Here is a 15,773-nt window from a genome sequence, read left to right on the forward strand (position 1 = left end):
TTGTTAAAGAACTAGCAGAATAAGAGAAACGAGTATCCTTTAAGCTCAATGTCTGACACGTGTCATTCACAACAGGTGTACTGGGGAACTCTGCCACTATGAACTTGGAGAAGCTTCATCACTTTTTTGGGTCTCAGTTTACTTATCTTTAAAGACAGTGACAATGGTAATCTGAAAATAGGGGACAAGCTGGACTCTGAAGTTGACTCTTGGCTCATTCTTTTCACTCTCTGGCCTTTGAAGGCAATTAATTTTTCTAGGCCACACTCTCCTTATCAGTAAAATGGAGATAACACCCATCTCATATTGCTATGAGAACTAAACAAAATAAGTAACATAAGCGTCCAGCACACAGAGCTGGGCACTTAGAAGAGTCTCAGTAAGTAGTTACTGGAGCTCTCTTCAAGATTCCAGTCTACAGCTTGGATCTTGTTAGTTGGGGTTCAATTCTGTGAGTGGAGAGCCCTCCAGTGTTCACTGGGTGAATTACACTTAATAGCTCTCAGACTACGTTCCGTTCCGTTCTGTCTCTGGTGTCGAAGTGGCAGGTCAAAGGCTGCAGAGCTTGAAGAGAAGTGTTACTCTCCCAGGGTTACTTTGGGGCATTGTGGGTGATGCCCAGGGCTTTAAGATTATTTGGGTCTATTCTGAGGCTCTGCTTGAGGAGAACTGAACATGCATTCAGAGAGAAAAGCGAGACCTACAGCAACGTGAAATTGAAACCAAAAAGCTGATGATGGAAAAATGGGAAGGAAGGAGGTATTAGATACATCTATCTAAATCCATCTTAGAAGTTGCAAGGTTTTTGTTTTTATAGGGTTGGGGTGAGTGGGAGAATTATGAATGATAAGAACAAGGAGAAACCAAGTGAACATACAATTTGGGGTAAGAAAAGCTCAGTGGAGGACTGAAGAGGGAGACAATATGAGGAAAAAAGAAGCAAAAACACAAAGATAGCCTAACAACTGACCAGATTCCAAAGGGTAAGAAAATGAGGAAACCAGAGTCCTATCCGGAATTTTGAGAAAAGAGATGCCATAGCCCAGCTGATACCATCCTTTTTGGAAGCCTTTGGAATCTGTTGCATGGGCTCATTTTTGAGTTGTCACAATAAGTGGGTGTTATTATCATGAGTTGCTAAATGTCCTTCTAAACCTGGGATAGTCCCGCACAATGAATTGTCCCACTTTCATTGTATCTCGGCTACTCCTGTAACCTAACCTTTAGTTTGTCCACCTATAAAATGGGGCTAATAATCTCACGGTTTGTTTGTTTGTTTTGTAAAAATGCTTTTCTACAAAGGGTTGTAAGCCATAAGCCATGATAGTAATTAACTGCAGTTTCTAGGAATACCAGCATATTCCAGGAAGACTGCGCAGGGAAAGAACCTTTTGCGAGAAACCTACCCACGGAAAACTCTTCCTCTCGCAGTCTCAAATATTTGGCGAACCACATTGCCCAACAGACCCCGCGGGGCAGGGTGCTCGCGCCATGTATTCTGGGATTGGTAGTTCTCAGACGCTGGTTGTCGGCCACCGCTGCCTAACTTCGGGAACTCAACTTCCCAGATTGCTGCGCAGCTGGGGGTGTGCAACTCGAGAACCAGGAAACGGGAAAGATGGCGGCTCCTCGGCGACGTTGAGGCCTCGTTGGGCGGTTCAGAGTCAAGAGTGGTGAGTCCAGGGCCATGGAGGCGGTTTTCACGAGTCCGTAGAGAGGGCGAGACTAGGTCATGGCGGTGGCCCCTGCCTCCGGGACCAGGCGGGGGGAACGCCTCAGGGAAGGGGCACGAGCTTGGAAAGCTCTGATCGGCAGGAGCGAAGGGGCGCGGGCCACGGTGTGTAGTGTGGGCTCCTGGGAGTACAAGCTAGGTCCCTACAGTAATGTTACAGGTTAGACCATTGGCCACGGGCATAGCACCTGTGATAGCCCCAGACTGACCTTATTCCTTCATGTTTTGAGTAGCCTTTGCTCCAGCCAAACTGGAACTCTGGCTTCTCTCCCAGAAGCGGTCATGCTTTCCCGCCTCTGCGCCTCCTGTGTTATTTTTTTTGCCGGGAATGACTTCTTTTCTGTACCCTCAATTACACATATTAAAATTCTGCTTATACTTAAATGCTCAAGAGCCACTTCCTCTACAGATCTTTCAAAATCCCTTTTGCAAATGAACGGAAACTTCTTTAAACTCCTGTAATGCTGCTTCTGAACCTTCATTCTGGTATGTCTCATAGCTTGTTTTCTGTGGACAGGATCTTCCTGATTTCTTTTTGTATCTCACACAGCACCTAGCAGAGTGCTTTGTATATAGTGGATGTTTGACAAAAACGTCATTGAATGAAAAAGCCTGCTCCTGCCCTCAAAGAACTGAAGAACTCAGAAATCTGGAGATTTGCAAGGAAGGCTCCTGGGAGCAATGGCGAAGGTTGGGCCTGTGATACATAGAGTTTGTAATAAAAGTTGGCCTATGTTTACTGTCTTCTAACTTCTCGTTGTTTTCTGAACTTAGTCCACTTGGGCTTCTACTCTCTCCACACCATTGAAATGGCTCTTAGTCAGGGGTACCAACCATCTCTATTTTTCCAAATGTAAGGGTCACTCCTTTATCTCCTAGTCTTTTTCCACTTGATACAGTTAACCCTTCCTTCCTTGAAATACGTTTTTGGCTGCTGTGATTTTCAGATCATGGACTTCACTCCTCCTCCCATTCTCTTATCTTACTTTTTTTTTTTTTTTAATCTTTTTCACTGGCTTTAGCTTCTTTCCAGTTTTTCCTCGGCTCCTCCTGTGCTTGACTTCTAAATGTAAAGTGTTCCAGAGCTCAATCAGGTGTCCTCTTCTATTTTTTCTTTATTCTTATTGCCTACTTAAGTAATATCACTTAGTGTCCTGTGGCTTTATTTTCTGCGTATTGATGATGTAAAATTTTGTCTCCAGGGTCTCCTGTGTTCCACAGTTGCATTTTCAACTGCCTTCCTGTAGTCTTCACTGGGTTTTCTTACTGACATCTTACATTAAACATGGCCAAAATGAAACTTTTGATTTCCTCCTAAATCTGTTTTTTTCCCCCAGTCTTCTCCAGTCACTAATGGCACCACAAACCGTTAGGTTGCTCAGCCCATAAATTTAGGAGCTATCTTTGTGTTGTCTCTTTCCTTTTCTCCTTTCATTAGTAAGTCCTGTTATCTCTGCCTCCAAAGTATACACTGAAGCTAACTACTCTTCATCTTCATTGTCACTTTCATAGAAGAAGATACTGTCATCTCTTGCCTAGACTATTATAATAGCATTTTCAGTGGTTCTGTTTCTACCTTGCCTCTCTGCGTGTAGTTTCTTGCAAGTCACCGAAGTAATTCTTTAAAAATGTAAAATTAGATGACATAATTTCCTGTTTAACACTCTTCTAAAGTTCCCATTGCAGTTAGATTAAAATCCAAATTCCTTTACCCTGGCCTAACACATATTTCCATGATCTGACTCCTGCCTACCTCCCTGAACTGAATCAGTCTTCTCACTGGGTCACTGCCACTCAGTCACACAAGTCTGTTTTCCATTGGCAGACATGCTAAGCTAGTTCCCTTTCCCATCATTCAAATCTCAACTTTCATGTCATCTAAAGAAATTCCTTCCTGAGCCTGCTGTCTCTTCTTCATACCTCTTCCTCTGCTTTATTCTCTTCTTTAGTGCTCATGACTATTTGAAATTCTCTTACCTTTTTGCTTAACTGTTATCTGCTTCACTGGAATTTAAGCGTTAGAGATCTGAGACTTTGTTTTGTTTACAGGTATGTCTCCAGTACACAGAACAGTTTCTGGCACCTACCAGGTGCTCAATGAATATTTGTTGAAAGAATGAATGATGTCCAGGATAATGTGTAGAGAAATTAGCCTTCTAGAGTGTTTTCTTAGGGCTGTAAGTGGAAGAGACATAAATATAATTTCCATGTGATAATGCATAATGTACTGATATAGAACATTGAGTCATTTCGTAGACAATTGTGAGATAAAATGGATTGTTTCCACCTTTTGAAAGTGCTCCTTGTTTATTTTTCTTTTCCTTTTTCTTTCTTTCTTTCTTTCTTTCTTTCTTTCTTTCTTTCTTTCTTTATTTTTTCTTTTTTTTTTACAGTAGAAAAGAAAAGCTTCTCTTAGAAGGGAAAGTACACTTCCAGATGTGGAAGCAGGCCTGAGCAAGAGAAGCGTGGCTCAAAAGGCTATTTTTCTTTTTTTTACACATTCTTCCTTCTTAAAGATGTATGACGAGAAAGAACATCAGAAAGGGGGCTTGTAAGCTAAAGCTTAGAGAACTGATATTCTAGCTGAACTATATGGGCATAAAATAAATTCTGAGAAATGTATCCCAAGTGTTGGGGATGGCGGTGGTGGTGGTGGTAATGCTTATGATGATGGGGTAGAGGCAGATTCAGACCTGCTGTCCTTTTAGCAAATAAAGCTGAAGTAGATTTTGTAGTCTGAAAGACAGTTGACAGTGTGGTATGGTGTTCATTGTTTCCCAGGCATGAGAGAATAGGACAAATTCCTGCCCAAACCCTCATGGGACTGGGTAATGATCAAGGTTGTGAAAATCTAAGTAGGTAATGTCAGTCAGAATGTTATGACCTGTAGTTTTTGCTTCTTTTCTTCATAGGAAGTTGCAAAAAAAGTTCATGAAGGTCCAGTATACCCTTCACCAAATTTTTCCCATTGCATAACTAGAAGTACATTTCTTTTTGTCCATTAAAATTTAGTTTTTCTTTGGAGTGCTGATTATAATTCCGAATCTCAAAGTTATACTTTATTTTCCCTCTTTCGAGCTTTCTTTATGAGCTCAAGAGAACTTATCTCCCTTAGATGTCTATGTCTTGACTGATCCTGCTGGGCTGGCAGACATAACAGATTCCTAAGATAAGCAATACAGGATTTTATAGAGATAGCTAGTATACTATTCATTTACTGATATTTCTTTTAATACTCTTGAAGTCTAATTTTTAAAATAAGTTATATTCATTGTGTACCTTTAGAAATGAATATATACAGAAAGGAATCACAGAGAGACAGTATAGTTTACTGAATTAAAGTGGGCCTCTGGAGCCAGACTGCCTCTGGAACTCTACCACTTCCACCTGTGTGTCCTTAGACAAGTTACTTTATATACCTGAGCTTTAGTTTCCTCATCTACAAACTAGGCATACCAGTATATTTACTTTATAAAGTTGTTTTGAGATTAAGTACTCCGGTCACCCATGACAGATGGCAGGAGAGCTGGCTGACAAGAAGGACCGTGATGCATCACCTTCCAAGGAGGAAAGGAAGCGATCTCGAACTCCTGACAGAGAGCGGGATAGAGACCGGGACCGCAAGTCTTCCCCATCTAAAGATAGAAAGCGGCATCGTTCAAGGGATAGGCGTCGAGGAGGTAGCCGGTCTCGTTCCCGGTCCCGGTCCAAGTCTACGGAAAGGTAAAATAACTTTGTATGTCTGTTAAATGGAAAGGGAGAGTACATTTCAAACTTCTTCATTCTTTCTTTCTCTGATGCTTCCAGGATGAGGACAGTAGTGTTGTACACATTTCTGTACATCTAAAGTTTAAGAGGGAACTTGTAAGATGAAGATCCAGATGATAGAGGAGGTAGTTCATCTGTTTACATAGTTTATGGTCTATCATTGCCATTTATATTTAGAAGTATGACTGAGCTAGACCTTAGAATCACCTCATAACATCCCCAGGAAACACATTCCCCAATTTGTAAAATTTTATTTTGGGGAGAAAGGTCATGAGAAACTTTTTAGTGCTGTAGTGAAGCAGGATACTCTAGAAATATCAAGTGATTTCTTAAATTTGCTCATTTTCAGAGAACGACGGCATAAAGAACGAGAACGAGATAAGGAGCGGGATCGGAATAAGAAAGACCGAGATCGGGATAAGGATGGGCACAGACGGGACAAGGACCGGAAACGATCCAGGTATATGAGAGAATGAGAGAGGACTTTAGGGGAATGCTCTTCCTCTCCTCTCTGCATTTGAGCTAGCTCAGCTTTGTAGGAAAGTACATTTTTTTTCCAGTAGATCTTATTGGTAGTTACTATAGAGCTATTTTTTTTTAGAAGGCATGTGTCTTTACAAGGTCTAACCAGTTTTTTTTTTTTTTGAAGTAAACTCCATTTTTATTTTTTTATACAATACATGCATATATGGATAAATTTTTCTTAAAGATCTTTCAACCCTGAGGTGACGTTCTTGGGTATATAAAATATAAAGCTACAGCAACTGAAATTTGAGCTCCAGAAATGACAATTGAACTTCAAAAACATAATTAACATTTATGCAATTGCATATATACCAATAGATAATATTCTATGCCTCATCTAGTCTCTTAATCCAACTACCTCAGATGCCTTCCAGTTTGCACATTGGTTAGTGAAGTCACAACCCTTTAAGGGTCAACTTGTTCTTAGAATTTAGAAATTAGTTTGAAAAGGTTACCAGACTACAAGACATTCCTTTTGCTCCACTGGACCATTCAATTATCTACCCAGAATATACAATATATACTTGTTGGGATAGGTTAATGCCCCAGTATCTTAATCTCTTTCTTTCGGAAACTTCCTGTGCAAAGTTTTTATTTGGCTTTGAGTGTGTAGGTAGAATTCAGGGAAAAGGACAGAATTCTCATAACAAACAGTAGAATTGTTTGAGATCTCTTGTAGATTAAGCTTATAGCAGGTATGGGGAAAGGATTGCTGTGACTAGTAGGAAGAGAAAATAAGGATGAGACATATAGCAGTACCTAGGAAGGGTGTATTTGGGTGGTCGTGTGGGCTATATTCATTGTGTATTATAAATGCGCAACTGAAATTAGGAATTTTTTTGTTTTAATTTATGCCTATAGCACTTGGTCTTCCTAGGTGTTCTTCCATCTAAGTACTAACCAAGCCTGACCCTGCTTAACTTCCGAGATCAGACATTGTCTTGTTCAGGGTGGCATAGCCGTAGACCATGGACCATGGCTCCACTGGGGTGCGAACCCAGGACCCATGTGTAAAGCAGATGTGCTAACTGCTACACTGTGGAACCATGTCCAGGAGGAATTATTTTTGACGTCAGTAATGGCAACTCATTTGCCAGAGAAAATTAGTCTCAGCAAAGGAGATTCGGGTAGATTGGGGCCAAGACAGGGCCATCATTAAGTTTCAAAATAGGCAAGAGTGACCATGCCTGCAAGGGAGCTTCTGAACCTGATGGATGACCATGGCTAGTCTTGCCGAGCCATGGGAAAAATTCCATTCTTTTCGAGGGCCTTAGCCTGAACCTCATGTAGGTGCTTGGGTAAGACGGCAATATAAACCTTTCCTGTTCTTTTTCCTTAAAGTTTATCTCCTGGTCGAGGAAAAGATTTTAAATCTCGGAAAGACAGAGACTCTAAGAAGGATGAAGAGGATGAACATGGTGATAAGAAGCCAAAGGTAAAGGAGAGGAAGGATTTTCTCATCTTCCTCTTCACTTCAAGCCTAACTTTGTGATCCTCAAAGAGAGAGAACCTTTATGGACAAAGTCCTGTGTTTTATCTTCAGGCCCAGCCATTATCCCTGGAGGAACTTCTGGCCAAGAAAAAGGCTGAGGAGGAAGCTGAGGCTAAGGTAAGAACTTGGGGCTCTGTATTAGTTCTCTAGGGCTGCTATAACAAAACACCACAGACTGGGTGACTTAAGCAACAAGATTTTTTTTTTATAGCAACAAGAATTTATTTTCTCACTGTTCTGGATGGTGAAAGTTCTAGATCACAGTGTCAGTGGGGTTTTCTTCTTGAGGCCTTTCTCCTCGCTTTGTATGTGATCGTTTTGTATCTTCGTGTGGTCTTTGTGTGTGTGTGTCCCTGGTGTATCTGTTTCCAGATTTTCTCTTATAATTATGATACCAGTCAGTTTTGATTAGGCCTACCCTACGAGCATCATTTTACCTTAAACACCTCTTTAAAAGCCTTATCTCCAAATTCATCCACATTCTGAGGTACTGGGGTTTAGGGCTTCAACATATGCATCTTGAGGGAGGCACAGTTCAGGCCATAACAGGATCTTAGGTTTGTTTGTGTTTTTCTTAACCGGTTTAATGCCCGAGCATTTTTGGGCTCCCTGCCATCTCCCACCAGTGATATGATTATACCCTGTTCCGAGATCCTTTGTTTATATTTCCAATCTATTTTGTAGCCCAAGTTCCTCTCCAAAGCAGAAAGAGAGGCTGAAGCCCTAAAGCGACGGCAGCAGGAGGTGGAAGAACGGCAAAGGATGCTTGAAGAAGAGAGGAAAAAAAGGAAGCAGTTTCAAGACTTGGGAAGGAAAATGTTGGGTTCGTTTTCCTACGCTATGTAACCCCTAGATGGGATAGGAAATGGTGAGATGGGATTATAGAGTTACTTATGAGAGCTAGAGACCTGTTTACTCTGAAGTTTGTAAAAGGAAAAGTTGGGGGAACTTTGTGAGAAAAGTATTTTTCTGTTAGGTTTCCATTTTCCTTGTAAATCTCCCTCCTTTATTCTCATTTGGTGTCCATTGTCTGGATCCTTCCATGCCCTCTTCCACTGAACTTTTCTGCAGCTTTGCTTTCTTTGGTCTGCAGAAGACCCTCAGGAACGGGAACGTCGGGAACGCAGGGAGAGGATGGAGCGAGAGACCAATGGAAACGAGGATGAGGAAGGGCGGCAGAAGATAAGGGAGGAAAAGGATAAGAGCAAAGAACTGCATGCCATTAAGGTACAGTCCTTGGCTCTGTCTGCACTTCCCCCTCCAAAAAATAAATGATGTTATTTGGCTATTCTGCCCTCTGCATGCGAGATTTCATTCTTGAGCTTGATGGATTCTGTTTTGTCCGTGGGCAGGAGCGTTACCTGGGTGGCATTAAGAAGAGGCGCCGTACAAGGCATCTCAATGATCGCAAGTTTGTCTTTGAGTGGGATGCATCGGAGGACACATCCATAGACTACAACCCACTGTGAGTGGCTTCAGGCCTAAACTAGGTTTTTTTTTCTTTTCCAATTACAATTGACATTCGATGTTATATTAATATCAGATGTATGGCATAGTGAGTAGTTATTTATATGAATTATGAAGTGCTTTCCACCATAAGTCTAGGACCCACCTGATACCATTCATAGTTATTACAGTATTATTAACTATATTCTTTATGCTGTACTTTACATCCCCTTATCAATTTTTTTTTCACCCAACCCCTTAAGCCTGTTCTCATCTGAAAACCATCAGTTTGTTCTCTGTGTCTATGAGTTTATTTCTGTTTTGTTTGGTCATTTATGTTGTTGTTTAGATTCCACATATAAGTGAAATCATGTGGTATTTGTCTTCCTCTGTCTGACTTATTTCATTTAGCTTAATACCCTCTAGGTCCACCGTGTTGCAAATGGTAAGGTTTTATTTTATTTTTTTATGACTGAATAATATTCCATTGGGCACTTGGGTTGCTTCTATATCATGGCTGTTGTAAATAATGCTGCAGTAAACATAGGGATGCATATATCTTTTCAAATTAGCGTTTTGTTTGTTTTGGATTGAATACCCAGGAGTGGGATTGCTGGGTCATATGGTAGTTCTATTTTTAATTTTTTGAGGAACCTCCATGTTGCTTTCTTTAGTGGCTGCACCACTTTTCAATTCCAACAGTACAAGAGTTATCTTTTTCTCCACATCTTGGCCAACACTTGTTTGTTGATTTATTGATGATAGCCACTCTGACAGGTGTGGAATGCTCTGATGATTGAGCATGTTTTCATGTTTATTGGCCATCTTTATGTGTTCTTTGGAAAAATGTCTGTTCAGGTCCTCTGCCCATCTTTTTACTTGGATTGTCTTTTTGGTGTTAAGTTGTATGAGTTCTTTATATATTTTGGATAATAACCTCTTAACAGATGTATTGTTAGCGAATATCTTCTCCCATTTAGTAGGTTGTCTAAATTAGGTCTTTTAAGGTAGGCAATTCCTAGAGAGGATTGATGACTACAGAGATAGAAGTAAGATAAGCTGGTATGGGGAAATTGGTAAACTGGTAGTAAGCCAGGCCTTTGGGTGAGGAAAGACCCTGGCTAGGAAGGGGAACTGGTACATCTTAGTATTCCGCGTTTCCCTCTGGCTGCTGTAACAGTTTTTTCTCTTTTTTTCTTCTTCTGTCTTAATCCCAGGTATAAAGAACGGCACCAGGTACAGTTGTTGGGGCGAGGCTTCATTGCAGGCATTGACCTAAAGCAGCAGAAACGAGAGCAATCACGTTTCTATGGAGACTTAATGGAGAAGAGGCGGACCCTGGAAGAAAAGGAGCAGGAAGAGTGAGTGGTCAGGGCTGGAGTGGTTGGGCATAGCCCAGAGTTATCAGAAAGGAGATGGGGATGCTGATCCCACTTATCCCTCATGATCCTACTCCAGAGCAAGACTCCGCAAACTTCGTAAGAAAGAAGCCAAGCAGCGCTGGGATGATCGGCATTGGTCCCAGAAGAAGTTAGATGAGATGACAGACAGGGACTGGCGGATCTTCCGTGAGGACTACAGCATCACTACCAAAGGTGGCAAGATCCCCAATCCCATCCGATCCTGGAAAGACTCTTCTTTGCCCCCACATATCTTGGAGGTCATCGATAAGTGTGGCTACAAGGTAAGGAGGGGTAGATTGGTCCAGAAGACCTGACTTGTTTCTACATCCTAAGGGATATCAACTTTGTTCTTGACTATTTGGTGCTTTTTCTGCCAGTGGGAACCAAGGTAGCACTGTCTATCACTTTCTGGTGGAAGTATTGGCGTTTGGTGATTGTGTTTCTTTTTAGGTCCCCATTCCTGTGACCTGTGCTTGGTATCCTCCCATTATGCTAGCATATATGCCCACTCTATTATTAATAGCCCAGGAAGTATAATCCTGTGCCATTATTTTTTTTGGGTCACTGCAGGAACCAACACCTATCCAGCGTCAGGCAATTCCCATTGGTCTACAAAATCGTGACATCATAGGTGTGGCTGAGACTGGCAGTGGCAAGACAGCAGCCTTCCTCATTCCATTGCTGGTCTGGATCACCACGCTTCCCAAAATTGACAGGTGGGGTCAGCTGATACCAGTTGGAGTGCTTTTAATTGGGTAGGAATGGTGAAAGTGGTTTTCTTTTTAAGTCTATTATCTTGGAGGTCATCAGAAGCCTCTTTTTTAGTCTGGGTCAGATATTAGAGAATAACTGGATCATGGTATCAAAGAAGTGTATGATTTTATTGTTGGCAAGGACCACTCCCTGGAGAACTTGGTTATCCAGAAATCAGATTTTTAAGGGATCTTATTGCATCCTCTTCCCACCACCCTCTTCATTTCCATAGCTGCCCATAAGTGTGACTTTGTCCTGCTCCTTTTTGTGGTTGGATGAGAACCAAAGCTTATGAAACTGTGGGGTGCCCCATTTACCACAGGATCGAAGAGTCAGACCAGGGCCCTTATGCTATCATCCTGGCCCCTACTCGTGAGCTGGCCCAGCAGATTGAGGAAGAGACCATCAAGTTTGGGAAGCCACTAGGCATCCGCACTGTGGCTGTCATTGGCGGCATCTCCAGAGAAGACCAGGGCTTCAGGCTGCGCATGGGTTGTGAGGTTTGTTCACCTGGCCAGCAACCAGCCTACGGTTTAGGCTCTTTTGTTTTGGGGCTCTGTTTCTAGTTTCTGTCATAGATGTGAAGTTAGATGAAGAAAGGTCTGGTTTATATCGACGTGCTATTGTTATTGAGAACTTACTAGGGATTGTACTATGCATATCATTAATTCTCACAACCACATGAGAGTACATAGGGGTAGCTCCATTTTACAGATGAAACTGAAGCTCAGGTTAATAAGTGGTCTAAAGTTACACATGATTGGCAGTGGACAGAGCTGAAATTCAGATACAAAACCTGTTTTCTTAGTCACTCTGCTGGATCAAGTCATAGACTTTATGTGTTGTCTTTTCAGGAGGGTAGGGGAGGAGAGTTTTTTATAAGTCTGCTGTAAGAATGAGTTTTTTTTATAGACTTCTTAGTGTAATCCCTTTGTATAATCCCCTCCACAGTATCCTTTAGTCTCCCATCCAAGAAAGTTCCTACTGTTTTGCCTCCTCTGTCTAACTCCCGAATCTTACTCAGAGGCCCTATTCATTTCTGGAAAAACAAAACAAAACAAAAAACCCAGGATAGCAACAAGTAATTTCATGCCTTTACTGTCAAACATAATTGGAGATTGGGATTACTAAGTTCCTTAGCTTTGGGGATCTATTGTCCAAGTGGGTGGACAGGAAGTTGAAGAAAGAAGTAACTGCTGCGGCCACATATAATTCCACTGTACTCCCTAGATTGTGATTGCTACCCCGGGACGTCTGATTGATGTGCTAGAGAACCGCTATCTGGTGCTGAGCCGCTGTACCTACGTCGTTCTGGATGAGGCAGATAGGATGATTGACATGGGCTTTGAGCCAGACGTCCAGAAGATCCTGGAACACATGCCTGTCAGCAACCAGAAGCCAGACACAGATGAGGCTGAAGACCCCGAGAAGATGTTGGCCAACTTTGAGTCAGGAAAACATAAGTACCGCCAAGTAAGGCTGTTTCCCTGAGGTGGGGCAAGTTGCCAAACCTGCTCTAGGGCCCTTCTTACCTTAGGCGGGCCCAGAGTACATGTTTCCAGAATGGTGAGGCTTGCCTAGGTACAGTCTTCCGACAGTCCTAACAGTGTAGTCATTTGCTTTGCCCTGGAAAAATTCCAAAGAGTCATGTTACTGCTCACCATAGGTGCTAGCAACGCTTTTAGCCCTTTCTGTCATCATAAGATGTCAAACACAGGTACTGAGGAAAAAAGTAGGAAGACAAAAGACAGTATTTCCTAAGGTGGTGGCTGTCAAAGCTTACACTGGCTTATTTTAGATTCTTCAACCTGGACTGTGCTGCCTGTGATAATGGTAGGATATGTGACTGTGTCTGCCTGGGCCCAAGGCTGAGCCTCCTGTTTTCATAGACGGTCATGTTCACGGCCACCATGCCCCCAGCTGTGGAGCGTCTGGCCCGGAGTTATCTTCGGCGTCCTGCTGTGGTGTACATTGGTTCTGCAGGCAAGCCCCATGAACGTGTGGAACAGAAGGTCTTCCTCATGTCAGAGTCAGAAAAGAGGTACGGGGGCAGCTGAGCCAGAGGAAATGGAATAGAAAAGGAACTTTTTTCCTGTGTGAGTGGCGGCTCGATTCCTGTGTGAGTGGATTGTTCTGGTTGAAAAGCTGTTTTCTTACCCAGGGTGCCATGGGCATCGAAGAGCCTGGAATTGGTGTTGTAGATAAGGGTTGGGCATTTTACTTGGAGTGTGGGGCAGTAGGCATTTCATTTTTCTCCTCTTTCTCTTCTCCCCAGGAAAAAGCTGCTGGCAATCTTGGAGCAAGGCTTTGATCCACCCATCATCATCTTTGTCAACCAGAAGAAGGGCTGTGATGTTTTGGCCAAATCCCTGGAGAAGATGGGGGTGTGTCTGGCAGGGGAGGGCAAAGTCCAGTCTCTTTGGTGCTGTTTTCTGAATCTCTCCAGTATTCAACAAATCAGGGCCAGAAGGAAAAGGGAGGTTTGATGGGGATAAGGAGGCCTGGGTCAATTGCTATGACTGTCCATTCCAACAATGCCAGTTAGAGCTAGCTTCCTTGAGTCTTCCTCTAAGTGGGCTGGGGCAAGGGAGAGGTTTTAAGACATACATCCTGGCAGGATCTGAGGATGTGGAATAGAATGGGTCAAAGTTTGTTGTGTTTATGTATGTTTGGTGTGGTCAGGAGGGAGATGTTGATCAGTGTCCTTTCCTCCTATACGGGTGTTTGATGGGAAGGTCGTGTCCACTCCACTCAGTGCTTAAACTTCCTTAAACTTCTTGGCCCCTGCTTTCTCTTCTCTCTCACCTTCATTCTCTGACTACTAATCTGTCTGGCTCCACATCTCACCCCTCTCTCCCATCCTTTCTTCAGCTCACCTGTTCTCTCCTTGCTTATAGTTGCACCTATTCTTTCTCCTGCCTGCTTCCCCTTCTCCTCCTACCCTGCTGCTCTCTGCAACTATCCTTTTCTGTCCCCACTCCTCTTAATATCTGTCTTTCCGTGATCCCGTTACTCTTTCTTCACTTCACCATTCTCCCAACAGTACAATGCTTGTACACTACATGGTGGAAAAGGCCAGGAGCAGCGAGAGTTTGCATTGTCCAACCTCAAGGCTGGGGCCAAGGATATTTTGGTGGCTACAGATGTGGCAGGTCGTGGTATTGATATCCAAGATGTGTCAATGGTGGTCAACTACGATATGGCCAAAAACATTGAAGGTAAGTGCAGGGAAAGTAGCTTCAATTTGGGTAAAGGGAGACTGTCTCTTTCTACTCAAAGTATGGTATTGAGGAGGCCGCTGCTGCTGCCATGTCCCTGGAGAAGATGGGGGTGTGTCTGGCAGGGGAGGGCAAAGTCACAGGTCTGAGCTTACAGTAGCTTGTCCCAGTGAGAAGGGCTCCTACTCTGTATCACGTGTGAGTGTGTTGTCCTAGCACTTGGGATAGCACTCTTGTTTTCGGGATGGAGAAAACAGCGGAGCCCATCTTGGTCTTAGTGTGGTAGGATCACCGCATAAGTAATGGTCTTGGGGAGAGCACTGTGGGCTCTGCAGTCCAGGAAGTATGAGCTCTGTTCACTGACTGGAGGTGTGGGGAGGATGATGTATTTAGAAGCAGAGGCTTCAGACACTGCTCACCAGGACATCTGGCGTGGTGCCCTGAGTGACGTTCCTTTCCCACCGTTTCGCTCCCCAGATTATATCCATCGCATTGGCCGCACGGGAAGAGCAGGCAAGAGTGGCGTGGCTATCACCTTCCTCACCAAAGAGGACTCTGCTGTGTTCTATGAGCTGAAACAAGCCATCCTGGAGAGCCCAGTGTCCTCCTGCCCCCCAGAGCTAGCCAACCACCCAGACGCCCAGCACAAGCCAGGCACCATCCTTACCAAGAAGCGCAGAGAGGAGACCATCTTTGCCTGACTGAGCACCCTTCCCATGGATTTAAGAGCAGGCTCTGAAGCCTGTTCTTCAGGACCTTCTCTTCTCTCTTCTGGGGGCTTAGCTAACAATCAGACTCCCTGGCCTAGACCTGGCTTGAGTGTGGGACTGCAGAAGGAGAGGAAGCTGCTGCAGGAGGCTGGGAGAACAAATTAACATCAACTTTGGTCTAGCTCTGCCCCTTGGGGTGCTCTGCGATTGAATTGGGCCCTCAGCTCTTGCCAGTTATGGGGGCAGCCATTGGCATTGTCTCTCAGGATGAACAGAAATCTGGCTGCTGGGAAATGACTTCTTCGGCACCAACTTGACTGCATAAGCTGCAGCAACATCGTTACCCTAGATGACCCAGGGGATCTGGCACTGTGAGGATTGTGGACCTTGGACTCTTAATGTCATTTTGATAGCATTTGCCCTTTTGGATTATAAAACAAGTTGAGCGCCTTGTTTAGAGCTTTGCACTCTAGGCATCCCTCACCCAGGGAGTTTTTTTTTTTTTAGTAGATATGGGACAGGGTGCGCCGGCTGTGTCTTGAAGTCACTGAGTAAAATTCCTGTTTTCTATTACCTGAAAAGATAAGTTTGTATGTCCTGAGAATAAATACAGGAATATTAAGGCTGTGTATAGTTCTAGCTAAACTCTCATGTTCTCCCTGGTACCACAGAAGACATACTTGTGAGATGAAAGAAAACCACATCTAGAGCAGAGTCTACATCTCA

At 43.4% G+C, this 15,773-nt stretch overlaps 1 protein-coding gene across 3 annotated transcripts; it reads left to right on the forward strand.

Annotated features, from left to right (window-relative positions):
* The first annotated feature begins 1,532 nt into the window (after positions 1–1,532).
* On the forward strand, positions 1,533–15,676 carry DDX23 (DEAD-box helicase 23). 3 transcript variants are annotated; one of them, XM_036236719.1, is made up of 19 exons: positions 1,543–1,673; positions 2,283–2,422; positions 3,782–3,909; positions 5,247–5,455; positions 5,850–5,960; positions 7,367–7,460; positions 7,569–7,634; positions 8,202–8,340; positions 8,611–8,744; positions 8,870–8,982; positions 10,181–10,324; positions 10,422–10,647; positions 10,937–11,082; positions 11,442–11,619; positions 12,350–12,592; positions 13,009–13,160; positions 13,395–13,503; positions 14,163–14,337; positions 14,815–15,676. In XM_036236719.1, the coding sequence occupies exons 3-19, from the start codon at positions 3,853–3,855 to the stop codon at positions 15,036–15,038; spliced, it is 2,520 nt and encodes an 839-aa protein (XP_036092612.1). In that variant the 5' UTR covers positions 1,543–1,673; positions 2,283–2,422; positions 3,782–3,852; the 3' UTR covers positions 15,039–15,676. The 3 variants fall into 3 exon arrangements, with proteins under 3 accessions (XP_016007228.1, XP_036092612.1, XP_016007229.1); XM_016151742.2 differs by lacking the exon at positions 3,782–3,909 and having other exon boundaries at positions 1,533–1,673; XM_016151743.2 differs by lacking the exons at positions 2,283–2,422; positions 3,782–3,909 and having other exon boundaries at positions 1,577–1,673.
* Positions 15,677–15,773: the final 97 nt, after the last annotated feature.

This window comes from Rousettus aegyptiacus, unplaced genomic scaffold (assembly GCF_014176215.1).
Source record: "Rousettus aegyptiacus isolate mRouAeg1 unplaced genomic scaffold, mRouAeg1.p scaffold_m13_p_2, whole genome shotgun sequence".
Taxonomy (NCBI): Eukaryota; Metazoa; Chordata; class Mammalia; order Chiroptera; family Pteropodidae; genus Rousettus; species Rousettus aegyptiacus.